The sequence below is a fragment of the Pyrus communis genome, chromosome 4, assembly GCF_963583255.1.
Source record: "Pyrus communis chromosome 4, drPyrComm1.1, whole genome shotgun sequence".
Taxonomy (NCBI): Eukaryota; Viridiplantae; Streptophyta; class Magnoliopsida; order Rosales; family Rosaceae; genus Pyrus; species Pyrus communis.
In genome coordinates, this window is record NC_084806.1 from 9139311 (window position 1) to 9160193 (window position 20883).

Below are 20883 nucleotides of genomic sequence, written 5' to 3' on the forward strand. Positions count from 1 at the left end.
GGCCTGTTGGTATATTTTTTTTTTTTGCTTTTTTTTTTTTTTCAGAAGAGAATGCCTGAGGAAAGTTTGACATCATTAATCATAAGTATAGAATCCAATAACCATTAGTCTGCAACACCAGAGAGTTTGTATACCGTCTCATCATTCTTAATCGTCTTCATTTCTTCCATTATTTCCCCATTTTCACAAGAACGTAGACCGCTATATGAAAATTCGAGCTGCCAGAAATTAGGGTAGTTTATATTTCCGTGGCGGGTCAAGGCAATAATGTTGTTGCACTGCCTACATTTTGCACTTGGGTTTGTGTAGGGAGAGGAACTGGTTGGACGCAAGGAGTGATTAAAAAGCAAGTGATGTTGGGCAATGCATTACTATGTATATGGAGTTTATGAAACCATATAATTTGATGGATAGCTATTTACCTCATGGGATGAACCCTAATGAATACGATAACCCGCGACGGAGTTGATTTACTCCTTGTTATGCTCCCGATATGATCAGTTTGGTGGTTCATCTTTGAACTTGTGGTGTCGGAATTGGTTTTTCGATCTCCAATGGCTCGATTTGAATTTGATTCTTGACAGGGCAACTAATTTGGGTAGCAGTGTTGATTGAAATGTCTCGATACTAATCCGCCCTTGTTGCTAGTTAAATTTTGGACTTGCAAAACGACCCGTTTTGTACATTGGGTTCACAAGGGCAAAACTACGCTTAGACTAGGTTGAGCTACTGTCTGGTGCAAATTTTTTGGACAAATTAAGAGAATTGTTATTGGCGCTTCAAAATTTAATTGTGTTTTTTTTTTCTTTTTTTTTTAAATTAGCCTATCTCACGAAGCAAAATTGGTTCATTTCACCCTAATTGATCATAGATGGAGAAAAAAGAAAAGTTAATATTCCACCTCAGTGAAAATTTCAAGTTCCGCCTCAAAGCTAGTTATGTCATTAGGGTTTGGCTAATACGATATTGTTATATTCTTATAGCCTTATTTATTTATCGACTAAAGTCAGTTGATTAAAATAATGAGTCATCTGTTCTATAAAGAAAAAATCCTAAAATGTGAGAAGAAAAAGAATTAAAACAAAATTGATAAAGAAGGAAAACCAATTAAATGGACCGTTGGATATCTACCACGAAGAACTAGATGAATCAAATGTTGGAAATTATATATTGTAATATATAATTTTAATAATTGAATGAAAAATATTGTTAACCAATTTCTTAGAAAGGTTATATTTTTTTAGGTGTATTCCCTTGATAAGTGATGTATACTTATAAATGAAAAGTTACATCTCTTTAATAAGTCGAAATTGGATCCTATATAAACCCATGAAACCATTGGTATTATATATAGAAAATTAGAGTTAATTTTTACTCTTGAGAAATAGGGTTTCCCCACTTTGTTTCTCTCATGCTTCGTGAGTCAAATTTCGAGTCATGTCTTGAGAGTACGGAATGTATAAAGTTCGCCAGAGTCTGAAGATTGAAGTGCTTTGACTTCGGATTATAGATTGTTGGATCCTAGGAGATGGACGCCTACCGAACTACAAGCACAAGAGTAAGGGTGAAATTCTATCTTTAGGACATTGCATTTATGAAAGCCTCAATCTCCAAGTTTGTCAGTTATTCGAACTTTCTCTCTAGTTGTTTATATTAATCTCATATATAATTGATGTTGTGAATTTCTTTATGATTATTATCATTGGAATCATATTGTTATTTTTCATATTTTCTAATATTGCTCCAACAATCTAAAGATAGAAATTTATTTGGAGTAATTAGAAAAATATGCGATTGTAAGATGTATATGCAGTTTACGGGAAAAGCAAAAGGGAATGTAAGCATTAGTCTTTACTTGATTCGTGCCTTTTGCATGGTGTGATTTTAAAATCTGGCAGCTATTAAGGCAATAAGTCAGTACCTTTTGGTAAAGAAAGACTGAGAGACAGAAATGAATGGCGTGTCTGTTTAATACTTGTGTTTCATATACACAATCATGTTTGTAACTCTGATTTGAGGTTTTGCGATTATATGTTTTGACTTGATTGATAAATCTTTGAATAAAACTGAACATAAATATATGATAGTTAATAGTGCAGATTAGTATCAATTCGTGGGATAAGGTCCTCTTCAAGGAAAGGACTTCATCTAAATTTGATGCATTTAATTGATATACATGCGGCCAAGAACTTGTGGCAGAAAGATGAGAAATGGCGAATCAGTTTTTATAATCAATGGATTTAGAACCGCCAAACGGTTTGGCTAGCCATGGAGTTTGACTCATGCAGATACTCGTGTCTGTTGGTGGAAACATACCAGTATGTATAAATTAAACTATACGATCTCTTCAGTTTGGGTTCGTGATGATAAGGCCAAGGTGAACAGGTATGGTTGTTTATAATTGGTATGATTGTTTGATTTCGATGATGAGGACTTGGGGGTTCAGTCTCGCTTGCGCCTTTTAAAAATGGTTTCTTAACCATGTTGTTATGAAGTGTCCTACAAGAGAATCAAATTGATATGCAGTAGTACATTAGTTTAGAGAATCCTATTATTTAAAATGGAAGATGGAGCGGCTTCATGATCCAGACAAATCATGTCTTGATAAGAAAGATGCAAACCATTGCATATGCTTTGACGAAGCCATATATGGGCTTGATATGCCGGCTGATGTTTTTTACAGAAAAAACATGAAAAGGCATTTGGTGGAACCGAAAACAAATGTGGCTTTCCATTTGAATGAACGTATATGTAGCCAAGCAGCATTGTGCTTGTGGTGGCAAGTTCAGAAAATTAAAGTTTTTTTTTTTTTGGTCAAGGAAATTAAAGTTTGGTATCAATCAAATGGATTGATTTGCATATGCCACATGTTTCCATCCCATTTCAGAGTAGCGGTTGTGAAGCATCTTTCTTTGCAAAAGAGAAGGTTTTTCTTATGACATTATACATATGGCACCGAACTTGTTGTATAGTGTAGATGTGCGAGGGCTTCAAAGCCATAGTGATACGGAAACATGAATGTTTGAGGTTTTTGTTTCCCAATTAGCTATAAGATCATAATGCAATCTTTAATGTTGTGGCCGGGCATCTACGGATATAGGCTGTATGATATGCAAATTCATTGATTGAATTAGCACATATATAGAATGATGAGCAGTTCCTGATAAATGAGTAACATGTGAAGGCAACTACAAAAATGAGTCTTGCTCATAAGCTATGTTAGTCATGGATAAAACCAAAGCCAATTCCTTGCGAAGAATTACACATTAAAAGTGTGGGGGTCCTAGTCAAAGGAATGATGAGAGTAAGCATATAAAATTAAATTAAACATGATGATGCTTATTAAGTAAGCATATGAATAGTCATGCATGTTAGTCATAATAAGGAAATGATGGAAGCCAAGAAGTGCTTTTCCCATAATGGCTAGTGAGGCATGAAGGCCTAGGAAGATAGATACATAAGGTCTATCTTTGTTGTTTCCTACTTTTAAAAGAACAAAACATGTTCGATTTAACGATAACGTTAGAAATTAACCACAATTATCGAAGAATTGTGGGGGTAACTTATCTATTTTTGAGATATGAGATTTACTTACAAAGAATGGAAACGTAATTTGCTAATTGGATGAGACAATCAAAATGGCATCTCTTGTAATGAGTAATTGTTTAAGGTATGGTAAGGTTATAGACCTTCTACAGATACCTTAAATGTGGGGGAAGTCTACTTCCTAATGTTAGCAAATGGATTGTGCACACCATTAAAAATAGTCAACCTAGTAGTGGATCCAATTATTAAAGGTTAGACTAGAGAGTAAGTTGATCATGAAGGGGAATGAGGCTAAAGCCAACATAACTAATGAATCAGCCGAACGGAAACCTAACTTAGTTGATTGGAGATACCATGGTCTAAGTTCAATAGGCAAACTGGTTGGGCATGATTTAAAGAAGTTAACACATTATATACCTCATTCCTATGGTGGAAGAAGTGTGTTGTCTGCAGAAGTTTTAGGATGTATATTTATACTTAGACAGTGATATCTTATAAATAAGTGGAATAAAGCAGATTATTCTTAATCAGTGGTCACCTATGTGAGAGTAAAAGTGGGTCGCTTCTATGAGTATGAGATGGCTAATTTCTCTAAAGCTCTCATGAATCTGGGATTTGTTCAGGACCAAAATGAACACAACTGTATGAACCAGAATATATTAAGATTAGTGGTGTGTGTTGCTTATTGTCTTGGTTTACTACTACGGTGAACAATTCAAGATTCTATATTCACTGAGTCATCAAGTAAATCCGATAAGTGTTCACTAGGGTAGGTTCAAGTCCAAAAGACACATCTCCCGATGCATCTCTTATCCGCTTGTACTCTCAAATTCTTCCTAATTTTTCATTCATGTGGGATTGTTGGAAATTATATATTATAATATGAAATATTGTAATATATAATTTTAATAATTGAATGAAAAATATTGTTAACCAATTTCTTAGAAAGGTTATGTTGTTTAGGTGTATTCCCTTGATAAGTGATGTATACTTATAAATGAAAAGTTACATCTCTTTAATAAAGTAGAAATTGGATTCTATATAAACCCATGAAACCATTGGTATTATATATAGAAAATTAGAGTTAATTTTTACTCTTAAGAAATAAGGTTTCCCTACTTTGTTTCTCTCACGTTTCGTAAGTCAAATTCCGAGTAGGATGTATATTTATACTTTAAGACCATGCTAGACAAGGATGAAAGAGTCATTCGGCATCTTGTGATTAAGAGGGATGAGGCAATCACAGAAGACTGCCCTCCTCCCGAGTTTCACACCGTCGGTGGAGGTACAGATTCTGATGAAGACGAAGAGGATGATATGGAGTATGATGACGAAGAGTATGAAGATGACGATGAAGACGGGATTATTATCGTTGACGCTGACAATGACGATATAGAAGAAGATAGGGAACAAAGAAGGGTAGAACAACTAGTGTAGGAAAACCGGGATTGATATGAAAACTGAGGGCAGGGAAAGTGACAAATATTTTTGTATAAATTTGTGTAACGTTTCAAACAATAGATTATATTTAAGTAGATGGTAGCATATGAAAGATTTGTTTTGCTTTGTGTATCTTATTTGATTTAAATTTAAATAGCATATAAAAGATTTGTTTGGATTTGTGTATCTTATTTGATTTGAATTTAAATATACTAAAACGATTCCCATTTAAGTATATAAAAATATTGGATATTTAAATTCGATTTTTTTTTTTCAAAGGTAAGAATTTTATTAAATTTGAATAGAGATGTTTACATCAAAAGTCAATGTATTAAACAACCATTCAAGCTTAAGACCATTCCAACTATGAAAGCCCTCTTCCCTTACCACAAACGAAGCCACTAGATGTGCTGCCTTGTTACAAGTCTGAGGAGCGAAGATAAATTCTACTGACTATGAAAGCCCCATTCCCTTACCACAAACGAAGCAAGCTAGATGTGTTGTCTTGTTACAAGTTTGAGGAGCGAAGATAAATTCTACTAACCCCACTCTTCGTATGATGCCATATTAAATTCGATTCATAAAATTGTGTATGCTGTGCATCATAAGATACCACCTAATATTGAAAGTAATATAAAGTTATTTTGACTTGTGGTTCCGAAGTAGTTTTGTTTAGTTTGGTTTAGCTTAGTTTAATTTAGTTTAGTTTAGCTTAGTTTAGTTATGTTGTCTTGCCTAGCTAATGTTGTGGTCGCGCTGCAACGACATGGCTAGATATGGTTTTTGAATTGAGCGATGTGTTATTTGGTCTCATCTACCTAAGATGACTCTATATGGTCTCACTTCCGTGATAACTTTAAGTGGCCTTGCCATTCAATGGTGACCCTTCGCAGTTGCTGATACAAATATGTTATATTTATCGTTCTGTGACAGTTTGTATGGTGGCGTGTGAAATTTTCGTACATGTGGTAGCCGACTAGAGGTTTACTATTGTTGTCTTGCTTAAGCAAATTCTCCTCCATATCATTTTCTTGATCATTGGAGCATTGTACCCAATTGGCACCTATGTATCGTTTGAGATGATTAATGAAATACCAATCTATCGTTGCTTGTCAAACAAAAATTCCCCTCAAAATAGTTAATTACAATGGATAAGTTTCATTAATGTCTGATTCACTTAATTCCCAGTTCCCTCCAGGTAAAAAATCTAATATAACAAGTTGTTTATTTTAATTCAATCCACACAAAGCCTAAATAGCATTACTTGAAAAAGAAGCTTCTATTTTATCTATGAGATAGGATCAGGGGGTTAATATTTTGACATTTCTTTTGCACTTTTGAAATTACAATCCACATCATCATTCATTAAATGACATGAGCGATGACATGAATTATAACTAATATAATACATAAATAAATAAAGATTAAAACTGGGAATTTCCTCAAACAGCAGAAACTCTAGAAGCCTATTTGTCTCTTGGGATTGGCAGCCAAAGTCAAAGTACATCTATGGAGATTACCTTGAATTCCAACGACGTGATTAATTGTACAATGTTAAACTATCTGCAAACGTGAACAAGGAGGGAGGAAACCCTCCATTGCTTTGGTGAATTTAAGTAGTTTGATAATAGACTATATTAGAAATAGAAGTATGAAATTAAGTAATTTAAAACTTTGGAACATCAATTTGACTTGGTATGAATAAATTGGTATGAAATTTCAAATTGATATGAGATAAAAAAAATTTCAATTTCAATTGATATGAAATTAGAGAATAAAATTTTAGGCGAAAAGCCCAAATTTCAGTCCATAGCTCAAAATTTTCAAATTTCAACCCAAAAATTCAAAAGCCCAAAACCTAAAATCCAATCCTGATCCATTCCAAAATACTGAAAACATTTCGAAAATCTTAAAAATTGGGAATACCAAAATTTTGGTTTGAGATTGGTCTTCAAATTCCCATCTAGAAAATTTTCAGTTTGGGATCCCCGAACCACCCCTAGGATATACTTCTATACTACTATACAAAGCGCGTAGCCCCATTTGGGGTTACAGGCTTCACCAAAATGTTTTGTACAGAAATACCCCCCAAACAAAAAATTTTAAAAGTAACCCAAAATAAAGCGTCAAATAATGCAAGGGTATTTACGTCATATAAATAGTGTTTTTTATAGTTATTTTTTTTAGTACCCCACAATGGGCTAGCAATAATTAGATTCACTCAGTTGTTTATTAAATATTATTTTTCTATTTTTAAACACGTTCAAAACATCTTATGAGATGTGTAGTGCCGGTTATCAAAAATGTCTTTCACACGCACATAATAATGTGATTCAATTAGTTGTCAAATAATTGTTTTTTATTTTTAACAAACAATATTATTTACACTAAGGTTGAGAGGGATGAGCTTAGCCTCACAGTAGACTAATAATAATGTGATTCAAAAAATATGTAATCGTGCGTAGCATGCCGTGATTCAAAAAATATTTTTTGCACGCGCCTAAGCGCATGTATGAAGGCTAGTTGTATTTAAATCAGGAAGGAAACTCATATATTCATGGCAGATAAAATAAGTTTTTGGAATTTTGGGATATATTTTTGTTTGGATTTCCTATTAGCTCTGGTCTTTCTTTTTCACGCCAGTTCTTTCACGCGCCACCACAATCTAAATCAATTCCCGTACGGCACGATTCATCGGCGATCCCCTTGGATTGGATTGTTGTTAAGCATCTGTCTTTATTTTTCATTGAATTCATCGGCCCCCTACCTAAAACTTTCAACGTGCAAACGTGTGGTTTGTTGACAATTCGTTGAAAACGTGTGGTTTGTTGACAATTATAAATCATGAATCATCCCCGATCGTCGACTACCTACACGAACCATGCATCAAGGACAAACGTTATTCAGGATCCTAAGTAACTGCCTCAATAATCCAAATTAAATTCCTGAAAAAATAATAAATAATTGTAAGGGATTGAGATCAAAAGACTCATCAGCTGGCTATTCAAACTTTGACCGAGTATCCTTCTGCCACGTGTCACTAAACCCATGACGGATATATATATATTTTTTTTCAAAGATAATGTGCATTGAACTCGTGAGCTCATCAGCCGTGCTATATATATGGACAAGTCCACCACTACTCAGACATACTCTCAAAACTGCAAGTCTGTAACCATGGCCACATTTGCTTATGCCACCACCAGCGCCATTGTCTTCCTCATCCTCCTCCCGCTGTCTTGCTCTTCCGAATCGATTTGGTACCACGGGGGCAACTCCTCCGTCCAGAAATCGGACGTCGATCTTTTGGAGTTTCCTTTGAATTTAGAGTATTTGGAAGCTGAGTTCTTTTTGTATGGCTCTTTGGGGTATGGCTTGGATAAAGTTTATCCGAGCTTAGCCCAAGGAGGTCCCTCTCCCATTGGTGCCAAAAAGGCACATTTGGACCACTTCACTAGGGATGTCATCGAGCAATTTGGATGGCAAGAAGTTGGACACTTGAGGTTCAATCTTTTTTTACCTTTCTAATTTATGATTTTCGTCTAACTTTTTCATTTCCGTACAGACTGTTTCTAGTATTTAGATTGAATGAATTCTATCAGCAAATACATTTGTGGAATTCATGTCTGATTTACAAACGGTACATAGTTAGAAAGCTTACAAAATTATTTATTTTTTCTTCTAATTTTTGTGCAGAGCTATTGAGAAAACTGTGAAGGGTTTCCCAAGGCCATTGTTGAATATAAGTGCAGCATCATTTGCTAATGTGTTTGATTCTGCATTTGGGAGTCCCTTAAATCCACCATTTGACCCTTATGCCAATTCAATCAACTATCTCCTTGCATCCTATATCATTCCTTATGTTGGTCTCACTGGCTATGTTGGTGCAAGCCCTAAGCTCCAAGGTGCTACTTCCAAAAGGGTAAGTATTTTAAAGTATTCTATTAGATTCTTTTTATGTTTTGTAGACTGTGAATCTTGATCGCATTTTATGACAAGAATAAACATGGCTCTACTGTATTTGTTTAGTAAATTAGTCTGACAAGAAAACATTAACCTATAACTAAAATCAAACAGTTTATGTTTATATTGGTCTATACTTCAAACACAACTGTTTTGAAGAGTAAAATTTAGAAATGGTCCATGAACTTTCACCATAATTTCAACTAAACTAAAAATCCGTCAATTAGGGTCTGTGAATTTAACAGCTCTAACATCATTGATTATGTGGATCATGTTCAGCTAGTTGCAGGTCTTTTGGGTGTGGAATCAGGCCAAGATGCAGTGATTCGAGCATTGCTATACGAGCGCGCAGAGTTGAAAGTGGAACCATATGGCATTACAGTGGCTGAGTTCACAAATCGCATTTCGGAACTAAGGAATAAGCTAGGACACGCAGGTTTGAAAGATGAAGGCCTTGTGGTTCCCAAACAATTGGGTGCTGAGGGAAAAGTCAGCGGCAACATTCTCGCTGGAGACGAGTACTCACTTGCATATGGCAGGACTCCAGAGGAGATACTAAGGATCGTATATGGTAGCGGTAATGAACGTGTACCTGGCGGTTTCTACCCTAAAGGAGCTAACGGCCGGATTGCTAAATCTTATTTGAAAAAGGAATAGGAGAGATTTTTTAATGTGACCGGCACACCACGTGTTATTATATAAATGGTGAGATATGTATGTTAAAAAGTTAATAATTTAAAAAATAAAATTTCTCACCACTTACATAAAAACACATAGTATACTACCTGTGTTCCCGTCACAATTAAAAATTTCTCAAGGAATAGGACATGAACAAATAGGACTAGTTTGGTTGCCATCTAGTTTACCTTCTTCAGAATGTTTTTTTTCTTTTTTTTTTTTTCCTTTTCTAGACAGAATAAATCATGTTCTTAATTAATTTGATGTAAGGAATTGTTTCACGCTTCATTTTGTTCGCATAAATCCTTCGAGTTTGTTCACATAATATTATATTAACAGAGCAGGGAAAATGCAATAAGAAAACTCTTATAATACGTTGCAGTTTGCATCTGTTGCCAAAATTTTATATTTAGAATTCATGAACATGACACATAAGTGAGCAAATCACACGGATTACATTTTTGAACCCTAAAAAAAAAAAAAAAAAACTAATGAAAAATGCTTGAAAACTTTGAGTTTTAACAATAATAATAAAATAAAAAGTAAAGTGAATAGTACCATGACTAATTTTTTAATGTAAAAATATGGTTTTTCGTTAAAGTGAATAGTACCGGGAGATTTGAAGTTTAGTCATATCATATTTGTAGGACACACCTGCATCAGTAAGTTTCAACTAACGTGATTAACGTATATGTGTGAAAGGATTTGTTTGTTGCCTAACTATTTAAGATATGTCGAAGTGAGAAATGAAACATTGTGTACAACTTAAAGGTAGAAGATGATACTCTTAAAACAACTTTACAATACCAATTCTCCTCAAAGGATAGAACTAGAATGATAAGTTTTCTTAACGTCTTATCCACCTCTCAATTTCCTCCAAATGAAAAATTGAATATAATGAGTTGTCCATTCTAATCCGATTATTGAGACACAATTAAGCGTAATAAACATTACTTGAAAAGAAACTTCTATTTTATCTATTTGACTTCATATTCGTAAAAATCCAAATATTAATACTTGCTAATATTCTATCCAAACGATTTCGATAATTAAAAATATTACCTAATTGAAAAAGTAAATTGTAGAAAAAAATTTAACATGAAATCGTTGCTTTCTTAAAGAATAATCCCCGATCATCAGCCACATACACCCAGCATGCATGCAAAGACAGATGTTCTCAATCTCATGAGATTTTTCTTTCTTATTTTTTTTTAAATGTGCATTAAACTTATGAGCTCATCAGAATGCTATATAAATGACCATGTCCATCCCACTGAGACACACTCAAAACTGTAACAAACATGGCTACATTTGCTTATGCCACCACAGCTACCGCCATTGCCGCCTTCCTCATCCTCCTCCCCCCTGTCTTGCTCATCCGAATCAATTTTGGACCACCACCACGACGATGGCTCCTCCTCTGTCACGCAATCGGACGTCAATCTTTTGGAGTTTCCTTTGAATTTAGAGTATCTGGAAGCTGAGTTCTTTTTATATGGTGCTTTCAGGCATGGCTTGGATACAGTTGATCCGAGCTTAACCCTATGAGGTCCAACTCCTGTTGGTGCTAAAAGGGCACATTTGGACCGCTTCACTAGGGATGTCATCATGCAATTTGGATGGCAAGAAGTTGGACACTTGAGGTTAATCTTCTATTCACTTTTTTTTTCTTTCTAATTTATGATCTTCTTGTAACTTTTTCATTTCTCCATGGACTGTTCTGCCATTTAGATTGGATAAAATAAAAAATAATCAAAGACAATAAATAGGGAGTGCATAGTCGAAAAATAAATATGCGGAAATCATTCATGTTTTACAAATGCTACATAGTTAGAGCGTTTCTCTAACAAAATTATATGGTTTTTTTTTTTTTTTTTTTTTTTTTTTTTCTTTTTTTTTTGTGCAGTGCTATTAAGAAAACTGTGAAGGGTTTCCCAAGGCCATTGTTGAATTTAAGTGCAGAATCATTTGCTCGTGTTTGATTCTGCATTTGGGAGTCCCTTAAATCCACCATTTGACCCTTATGCCAATTCAATCAACTATCTCCTTGCTTCCTATCTCATTCCTTATGTTGGTCTCACTGGCTATGTTGGTGCAAGCCCTAAGCTCCAAGGTGCTACTTCCAAAAGGGTAAGCTTCAAACACAATACCGAGAATTAAAAGTACTATGTCGTATAATTTTCGTGTTTTCAGACTGTCAATCACAACCGCACATTACGACAAAATCAACATGATTCATCATCCAGATGTATAGTCTTAGAATTTGTCCAAAAAAATAAGTCCGGTGAGAGAACATTACCTCAAAAGCATAACCAAATTTAATCTTTATTGCATAATAATATTGTGAACCTGAATGTGCATGTTGGTCATGTTCAGCTAGTTGCAGGTCTTTTGGGCGTGGAATCAGGCCAAGATGCAGTGATTCGAGCATTGCTATATGAGCACGCGAACCTGATAGTGAAACCGTATGGTATTACAGTGGCTGAGTTCACAAATCGCATTTCAGATCTAAGGAATAAGCTAGGACGCACAGGTTTGAACGATGAAGGCCTTGTGGTTCACGAATACAGAGGTGCTGAGGGAAAAATCAGCGGCAACATTCTCGCTGGAGACAAGTACTCGGTTGCATATGACAGGACTCCAGAGGAGATACTGAGGATCGTATATGGTAGCGGTGATGAACGTGTCACTGGCGGTATCTACCCTAAAGGAGCTGACGGCCGGATTGCTAAATATTATTTGACAAAGGAATAGAACCTGAACAAATGGGACCAGTTTGGTTGCCATTTACTTTACCCTGTTAAGGATCTTTTTTCTTTTTCTTTGCTAGACAGAAGAGATCATGTTCTTAAATAATTTGATCCAATGACGTTTCACGCTTCATTTTGTTTGTATAATCGTTCGATTTGTTCACATAATATCAGATTACATGGGAACTTGGAAAAATAGACCGAAAAGGCCAAATGCAGTAAGAAAATACTCTTACAATATGTTGCACTACTTGCATCTGTTCATCCAAAATTTTCTGTTCACAACTCATGAACATGATAAGGAAATAAGTGAGCAAATCACACAGATTACATTTTCGACCAAAAAAAAGAATGAAACTACGTATATTACTTACATAAAAATACTTGCACAGTGCTACAACAAGATCGCAAAGCAAATATGCCATAAGAAAAAGAGGTAAAGATCAGTAACCTGTTGCAGCATCCTGGGCAACATGTTGCTTTGGCTTTTGCTCTTAATCTGCCACTATCGGACTTCAGGCAATGCAAGAGTTCCAGTGCAGACCGAATATTGCTGCTGCCAGAGCCATCTGTACATCAATTTTCCATGGCCTCCAAGGTTTACAACTGCATTAACAGTATGTTCGACTTCTGGAAGCTTGGAACGAATGTATGAACTAACTTAATTAGATATTCACAGGTAACCGGACTTTAATGTGTAAGCATGTCTGTAAGCTATCTCGGTGCAAAAACATACCATGTACTGATTTTGGGGCAGATCCCTTCACTTATCATCTTATCAAGATAAACCAAGGCCTCATCTAAACGTACCCAATTACAAACCCCCCACACAATACTGGTATAACCTACTCCAACCTTCAGCAGACATATCTTCTACAAGACTATGAGCTTGATGAAACGTAAAATTCCTACAAATAACGTCCACCATGCAGGTATACGCTACAACATTAGGACGCCAACCACACGGTTCAACATGTTGTTCCAAGTCTCAGATGCACCTACGAAAACATTTACTGACGAAGCGGAAGCCAGGGCCCGGATAACTCGATTTTCTTCCATGAACTATATGCGTCAATGGATTAGTTCGACCCAAAACTTGAGATAATGAGTGTAATCTGAAAAAAAGTTTCATAAGTGGTTGTTAATGGGTGTAATCTGAAGCAAACTTCAAAACCCTAATCAAATGACAGCTAAAAGATCAATTTTTTGTGTTCTGGGACGCTCGATATCCAATTAACGTTGAAGAATTTGAAGGCTTTTTATGGTTGGGTTGCAGAGAAGATGGCTCCAAAATACAGCCCAAGTGAAGAAGGGGAGGACAGAAATGGGATTTCATGTTCAGTAGGTGAGCAAATTATGAAATTTATAAACGTTCGGGGCGAGATTGGAAAATTAATCAAAAGAGGATTGACGGGTCGGACACTCCGACTCGGACTCGGTTTCCTTCAAAGACCCATAAACCCAATTAGGCAAAAACAAAGCTCTCATTCGTTCTGCAAACTGGAAGAGCAGAGCCCTCCGATCGCTCCTCACTGTAAGTTCATCTCTGCAATTTCTTCAATTCCTTTGTGTTGTATTTCAGCAAATTGGATGATAGTTCACAAATTACAGATCTTGTTCCACTAGATTTTCGATAATTACACTGAATCTGGAGTTTTGGGGGCAAGGTTTTAATTTTTGTAAATTTTAGTTCCAGAACAGGGGGGTGGGTTTTGAATTCGTAGAAGTTCAGGGTAATTGTTTGGAGTTTATGTGATTCTGTTTCTGTTGATGTGTAATTTTCATGGTGTGCGATGTTAGTGGTTGACTTGTTTGTAATCTGGTTACTTTACTGTGCCTATACTATGAAAAACCCTAGACCTAGAAATCTTCGGGACACTAATGGCTCGTTTACTAATCTGTAAGCACACTGTGCCTATACTATGAAAACCTTAGTCCAGACCGAAGACATAGCCCAGCCCATCTAATCTCACGAAACGTAGAAATCTTCGGGCACCGAAAAAACCCAGTTCAGTTTCTGCTGAGTGAGCGATATCAAGCGTCTGATTTGGATTTCAGGTGCGAAGATTGGCAATTTACGGGACTTGTTTTAGCTGGTTATGTGCTGTTTTTGCATTGAATTCTCGATAGTTTAGTTCATCGTAATTTTGCGAAGCAGCAATGAGTCTTCTATGTGATTCTAGAACTTGTACTCTATAGATTTCCCCTCTGGTGGAAATTTCAGATTTGCGGTATGTTTGTGAGTGTAGCGAATGCCTGGGAGTTCCGTACCGTGTGTTCTGAAAGTTTTGTGTATATTTGCTTCCTCCACAGTTTTACCTGTTTAAGTTTGTGTTCTTTTTCCCTATTACGCTATGGTTTGCATTTTTATGGACTAGCTGCTCTGTTGAACTTGCATTAATTACTTATCCCAATGACATTAGGCTGATGGTTTATACAGAACTGAGGGAAGGTTGGTTCGTTTTTTCTTGTTCTTCAGGAATTAATTCTCAGCTCACAGAAAGAAGAAGGTATGGGTGCATCTGAGAAGAAATCTAGCGAGGCCGCATTTGATGTGCCAACCCTCAACGCTGAAAATTTGCAAAGCAACATGAAAGTTATATATTACAGGTTTGTTTGACAAACTCATGGCCCATCGTGAAACCTATTTTATGTCTCCCATGTGTTGTTATGTGGACTTGTTAAGCCTTAAAATGTTGCTTTCTATGTCAATCCTCCAGTAATCGATGATAAATTATCTTGCTAAATGTTGGGAGGGATCACAGTTCCATGTATTAAATTATTAATCATGTCGGTTTCTGTATCACGTCTGGCTAGTGTAACTGTGTGACATAATGACCTTGTGGATGAATCATATAGCATGCGGGAAGATGTCAAACCAAATGATTTGTTATCTACAAAACGTTTTCATGCTAGAAAATACATTCTTATAACTTTCTGGGTTAATACTTAAATGTCTGCATTTTTCCTTCGTGCAGCCGAACATTTATGTCTATCATCGGTGGGATCATTGCTGGAATTTTGGGATTCACTGGCCTTACCGGATTTATTTGGTATTTTCTTATCATGACCGTCACCTCGGTCGGACTCATTGCCAAGACAGGGTTTGCAGTTGATTCATATTTTGATAGCTGGACCCAGATTATACTAGATGGCTTTCTGGGCGGGCTTTTATCATTCGTGTTGTTCTGGACATTTGCATATGACATTGTACACATATTCTGAGGGATTATCAGCTACGCCTCGGATGAAAGGTACCCTGTGTTGCTGCTAACTGTTTTCTATTTCAAGAAGGGTCTGAACCCCATGCTGCTTCCTGCAATGTCGTCTTTCACTGCCCATTTGAAAATGGTCTTTAGTTATTTGTACCAAACGAATGTCGTTGTAGGCTTTTTTTCCGATGATTACTACTTATAGCTAAAAGGCGTAGGCTTGTTGGTGATTTCTGGAGAACTTTTTGTTTTAGCTCATGTTTATGAAGGCTGTTTTTATATTTGGATTTAGTTTTCTATTAACCAATTTGAATGTTGGACAAAGGCTATTTTGAGGCCGCCTTTGAGCCTTGAGAGTACAGCGGTTAACTTTTCACGGTTGATGAATTCTTTAGGACTAGTGGCTTGTTTGATATTGTATTGGAAGAACGAAAAGCGCTTTTTGCTAATAAAAATGCTTCTTACGTTGGTAAAAGTGCTTCCTACATAAGCAATTTCAAACAGGCCCTAGTTAGTTTGCAGGTGTTTAAAATTTTTAAAACTCAAATATTTAGTATGTATCATACAATATTGTATGGGAGAGATCGAACATAGGTGCTCGAGTGCAAAAACGAATGCTCTGTTCAACTCCGAATGCTTCAAATGTTTGCCGCAACTTGCACTCTATAAATTAACGGGAAGGGGGGTAAATTGCATTCATAGTTCATATCTACAAAGAAAGTAACAGCCATGGCTCCAAGTATTTTTACAGTAGCAAACTAGTAAAAACGTCGACATTTGGTAGTATTAAGAATGGCAAAGGTATCCTCCTGGTTGGAGGCCAAATCAATTCAATTACTCACCCTTCCCTATACAATTTAGGTCCCGAAATCTAATACTATTACAACGTAGACAAAACAATGAAAAACAGAGCTGATACAATGATCTGCATTTTGATTAACAACCCAGTGCTCTGATTAGCAGCCGATGAATTGATATCCCCACCGGGTTACAGATGCAATAACTCTTGCGGTCGAACGGTATTTTCCCGTGACACAGAAACCTTGAGAAGCAACTGGCCTTGTGTTGTTCCATATCTTTCACATATTTGATTGCTCAAGCCTGTGGAGTTTTAAGAGTAATAAAATCGCAGTGTGAGATGGGAACCATGTGAGAACTTTTGAAGTAAACAAATGAAGCAGGGAAACACCCGTACTACCATTTTGAACAATGTGAAATGGGCTCGGACTGAATTAACTAACCAATTCGGAGGCATAAAACTTACCAGTATTTGGGGGATTTTTAGGAAGACGAAGGAGATGAAGTATAACCCACATGAAACTGCGGTAGCTGTAACTATGTTGGAGACAAGGCGCTTGTTATCTTTACTAGGTACAAATGCTATTTTCAATGTATTTGTCAGGTCGAAAAGCCTGTAAGAGATCTGCATTATAGCAAAGTTTAAACCATGAGAAATAGAGTATCTTCTTCTGATTACAGCAAATAACGTCATTTACTTACAGCAACGTATATGGCAGAAGTGAGCATGAAGTTCAACATTGGGTAATCCGGGATGATAGAAAGCAACAACTTAGGCTGAGCATCAGGGGTACTTGATCTGCAAAGTCACACAGAAACCAGAGTAAGAAAGGTATCTGCCAACATAGGTATGTACATAATCGGAAATATGTATACAATGCGCCACCGATTCTCACTGACTAAATATTTGCTGACAAAGGGAAAGGGGGGGTACTTGCAAAGCCAGTCTTATTAGTGAAACCTTAAACGTGCTGCAGGAACAATCAAACGCTTACCTTAACCAGACGTGGAATTGCAAGATGTAGGTCTCCAGTGTGATCTTTCCAAGCCATCTGGTAAACCAAAGACAATGTCCCAAGGACAAAAAGAAAAGAAATTTTAAATATAAAAGAACCTTTCGAAATTAAAGATAAAGGCGCATTTTCTAACTAAAACTAAAAACTAAAGCTACCATAATGTTTTAGAGTTAAACCTAATGCTGTCCAAAACAAATAATACTCTAAAAGGTTGAGATAAAATAGATTAAAAACAGAGATATCACAAGACAGCCACTCACGCGAAAAGAGTCAAAGAGTAGCTGCGGAATTGCTGTGTGACATTTCGCAAACATATGTAGACCCTGATCAACAAGAACAAGATGCTATATTAGTATATAGAATAACTTACATACAATTCAATTTGTTAAAAGTATTCAAGGAGAGATACCATACGTTATAGGAATCCATGAGGTAAAAGGATGATATTTATTGTAAGTAAGTTTGTCCATCTTGTATATATACTCAAACCATAGGTACCCCACCTGGAAATTCAGACTGTCAGTGATCAATATTTAAGAAGCAGGGATTTTCCTGAATACGACATTATAATACCGTTAAGGCCATCAAAGAAACAGCTGATTTGATCGATGTTTTACGCTTCCATTCTGCTTCCTCCAGTTTCTCCATCCATCTTTCAACCTATAAAGATAAATGCCAATTGGTTAGCTACTGACTCCAAAGAATGACAAAACCTAAACAGATGCTTTCATATTGAGTCCACCAGTCAAGTACGAAAAATTACACCAATGACAAAATTGGACTGGAAAATGGGCGAAATGGACGGGATTTTAATCAAGACTTACAGTTGGATGATAGTAAGCATATATCATTCCAATTATCCATATGTATCGATCAAGGCCCGACCGAAAATGCCATTCATGTAAGAGGGGTAAACCTGGTTTCGCAGGATCTGTGTAGCCTGCAAATTTGTTTAGCAATTTTGGTCAGTGGTCTGCAACGTTTGACATGGTAAATAAAGCTGTACCAGTTACTTACCAAGGAGGAATGTAAATGGCCACCAAAGAAATTCAAACACTCCAGGTATTTCCCACACCAAGATAACAACCAAGAAGCAAGCGGCGATTTTCACACCTATCACTGACCCAATTTCATTGTACTTGTTCATAATACCAAGTGCCCCATAAACCATAAGAGTGAATAGAGTGTGCATCGGACAGATGTAGTACAGCACGTAACTGTTGTTAAGGATAATGCAGCAAAACAGTACCAAGAAATTAAGCCGCCACATCATCTACACAACAAAAAGGAATGAGATGAGTTATATAAATGCTAAACATGGCAAACTCACCCACACAATCTTAGAGATCTAGGAAACCCCCAATACCTGTGCAAATCTTGCTAGGCTGAAATCTTTGCGAACATAATAATAAGAAAAGTTTCCAAATCCAGTCATCCAGACATATGCAGCAATAAATACTCGGATTGCATTATAAATTTCTGTTGCAGCAAAATAGTGGTACAACAAAAATAACACCTGTGACATAGAGCAAAGAAGAGTTAGACCTTAATGATGATAAGACCGACATGGAAAGCCAGATGACTTGTATTATTAATCGCCATGACAAAAGCATGGTTTGGTAATCATACATAAAGACCTAATGGCTTTTTATATTGGACATCGGTACCAAAAAGTGCACATAAACAAGCATACATCATAAAAGATTACAAAATTACCAACCTGCATCCACCCTTTCCACTCCTCAGTTTGATGCCTATTCAAATACAGTATGGCTTTCCCGGTTAATGGAGACTTCTCATTATGTATCGTGAAAGAAGTCATTGCTGAAACTATGATGAGAAGGAAGTATAGAAATATGAAAAGATCCCGATTGTAACTCTGCACAAACAGATGACATTCAACAACATAAGGCTCATCACAGAAAGATATTTAAAAAAAAGTTGAAATAGAGATGAATTTTGGCAGTACTTTCTTTTTATCAAATATTTTGTTGAGAGACACTGCTTTGTTCGAAACCAAACATTGCCGATAATGAAGAGGGACATGTTTAACATAATATAACTAAGTTATCAATGTCACCTTTGTTGATGCATTGAAGAAATCCGTGCGGTCGCATAAGTAGAAGTATGCTAACAGAACACTGAATTCAGATCTGTAAGAGAGACACAAAGAGAGGCAAGGTCATCATTCTGATACATTAAAAAAGGATATACCTTTTATTCAAGCCATGAAAAAATTCACTTACATTGCCTTAAGTGTCAGCCGATTATCAAGCAAGAAAGACGACTCCATCAACATGAACCTAAACACATATAATGACCGTTAGGCGTTAGCACATGGCTTAGCAATCATTTACTAACAACTCGGAGTCCAATGAGTGTCATTTAGAAACCTGAAAATTGGCGGATATCCAGATGGAGTTCGAGCTTTCGGGGAGGCAGATTGAAGACCTCCTCCCTCCAACAAAACAGCTCTGTCATCCTCTTTAACCGCCTCCTTTTCCACTTCAACTAAATTCACCTCGGAGCACCTACTAATGTTAAAAACCAATCTCACTCAGCACAAATCCGAACGATCTCATTTCGATCACTCACATACGCAAAAAACTACAAAAATTTACACATACATATACATACAAAGTTTGAGCTTTCGGTAGTGCTATGCTTAAATGCATAGAAATTAATTGAGCTAAAGCGCAACAATTGTTCAACTCACAATTTGGAAGAAAGTGAATTCTTCTTGTACTCCAAATACTCGGCATAAATCCAAGCTGAGATTATCGGAATAACTCCGAGCAAGAACGAAACCTGCAACCACACGGAACAGAATCATCACTATCTTTCAACAAAAATCACCACTTTATACCAGAATCAGTGACAAAATTACACAAATTCAAGAAGCATGGGCTTGAATTCGAGCAAGATCTGGAAGAAAACAGTAGAAGCTGAGAAATTGAGTACCTGGCCGGCAGTTACAGGGCTAAAGATCATCATCTTTGGAAGGCCGCGTATCGGACGGAGATGAGAGATCAATGAGCAAGCATTTCACAGATCGGATTCGATCAGCCGCTGAAATCTGAGGAAGCAAATGCAATGTCTGCGTTGTAATATACGCTGCGATGCAGAGTATTCAATTTAGAGAGAGAGAGAGAGAGAGAGAGAGAAGAAGAAGGTGAAAAACGACTGAGGAACAGAGACGCAGTGTGAGAGAGAGAGAGAGAGAGACGGTGCGAGTTAATGAGTGACAACTGACAACCATACATGCTTACAATTCTTTTGTGATAGCACCATTTCTTCTAACTATTAAATCGTTTCATTAATTAAATTTGTGCCCTTCGTTTTTTATGGGGCGTTGGATTTGGATCTGACGGTGTGGATGTGGATTTGCGGGTAACATTTCTGATTTTTCATGAATTCTGCCTAAACGTGTAAATAGATCGGATTAGACCAAATACAACTTCATACAGAAAGAGATGGGAG

At 36.4% G+C, this 20883-nt stretch overlaps 3 protein-coding genes and 1 pseudogene across 4 annotated transcripts; 3 read left to right on the plus strand and 1 right to left on the minus strand.

The window, feature by feature from the left end:
- Positions 1-8088: 8088 nt before the first annotated feature.
- On the plus strand, positions 8089-9719 carry LOC137732380 (desiccation-related protein PCC13-62-like). Its single transcript, XM_068471691.1, has 3 exons — positions 8089-8489; positions 8683-8908; positions 9229-9719. Exons 1-3 carry the CDS (start codon positions 8110-8112, stop codon positions 9604-9606), a joined length of 984 nt encoding a protein of 327 aa, XP_068327792.1. The 5' UTR covers positions 8089-8109; the 3' UTR covers positions 9607-9719.
- A 326-nt stretch (positions 9720-10045) lies between these two features.
- On the plus strand, positions 10046-12737 carry LOC137732381 (desiccation-related protein PCC13-62-like; annotated as a pseudogene).
- Positions 12738-13786: 1049 nt separating this feature from the next.
- LOC137730726 (uncharacterized) lies at positions 13787-15915 on the plus strand. The gene is made up of 3 exons (XM_068469686.1): positions 13787-13911; positions 14857-14987; positions 15356-15915. Exons 2-3 carry the CDS (start codon positions 14890-14892, stop codon positions 15600-15602), a joined length of 345 nt encoding a protein of 114 aa, XP_068325787.1. The 5' UTR covers positions 13787-13911; positions 14857-14889; the 3' UTR covers positions 15603-15915.
- A 404-nt stretch (positions 15916-16319) lies between these two features.
- LOC137730725 (protein REDUCED WALL ACETYLATION 2-like) lies at positions 16320-20583 on the minus strand. 2 transcript variants are annotated; one of them, XM_068469685.1, is made up of 16 exons: positions 20365-20583; positions 20120-20211; positions 19797-19934; positions 19650-19706; positions 19484-19556; positions 19124-19282; positions 18770-18919; positions 18421-18676; positions 18228-18343; positions 17977-18063; positions 17818-17906; positions 17664-17726; positions 17383-17439; positions 17090-17186; positions 16854-17012; positions 16320-16690 (listed from the first exon to the last, which is right to left on the minus strand). In XM_068469685.1, the coding sequence occupies exons 1-16, from the start codon at positions 20395-20397 to the stop codon at positions 16685-16687; spliced, it is 1632 nt and encodes a 543-aa protein (XP_068325786.1). In that variant the 5' UTR covers positions 20398-20583; the 3' UTR covers positions 16320-16684. The 2 variants fall into 2 exon arrangements, with proteins under 2 accessions (XP_068325786.1, XP_068325785.1); XM_068469684.1 differs by having other exon boundaries at positions 19797-19937; positions 20365-20582.
- Positions 20584-20883: the final 300 nt, after the last annotated feature.

Bases quoted from the DNA above. Each gene is read 5' to 3' on its own strand.
- LOC137732380 (XM_068471691.1), top strand. From the start codon at position 8,110: ATGGACAAGTCCACCACTACTCAGACATACTCTCAAAACTGCAAGTCT. The intron at 8,490-8,682 runs GTTCAATCTTTT...ATTTTTGTGCAG, and splicing joins CAAGAAGTTGGACACTTGAG to AGCTATTGAGAAAACTGTGA. The intron at 8,909-9,228 runs GTAAGTATTTTA...GATCATGTTCAG, and splicing joins AAGGTGCTACTTCCAAAAGG to CTAGTTGCAGGTCTTTTGGG.
- LOC137730725 (XM_068469684.1), bottom strand. From the start codon at position 20,397: ATGATGATCTTTAGCCCTGTAACTGCCGGCCAG. The intron at 17,727-17,817 runs GTATGGTATCTC...CTTGTTGATCAG, and splicing joins ACCTCATGGATTCCTATAAC to GGTCTACATATGTTTGCGAA. The intron at 17,187-17,382 runs GTAAGCGTTTGA...GTGACTTTGCAG, and splicing joins CAATTCCACGTCTGGTTAAG to ATCAAGTACCCCTGATGCTC.
- LOC137730726 (XM_068469686.1), top strand. From the start codon at position 14,890: ATGGGTGCATCTGAGAAGAAATCTAGCGAGGCCGCATTTGATGTGCCA. The intron at 14,988-15,355 runs GTTTGTTTGACA...TCCTTCGTGCAG, and splicing joins ATGAAAGTTATATATTACAG to CCGAACATTTATGTCTATCA.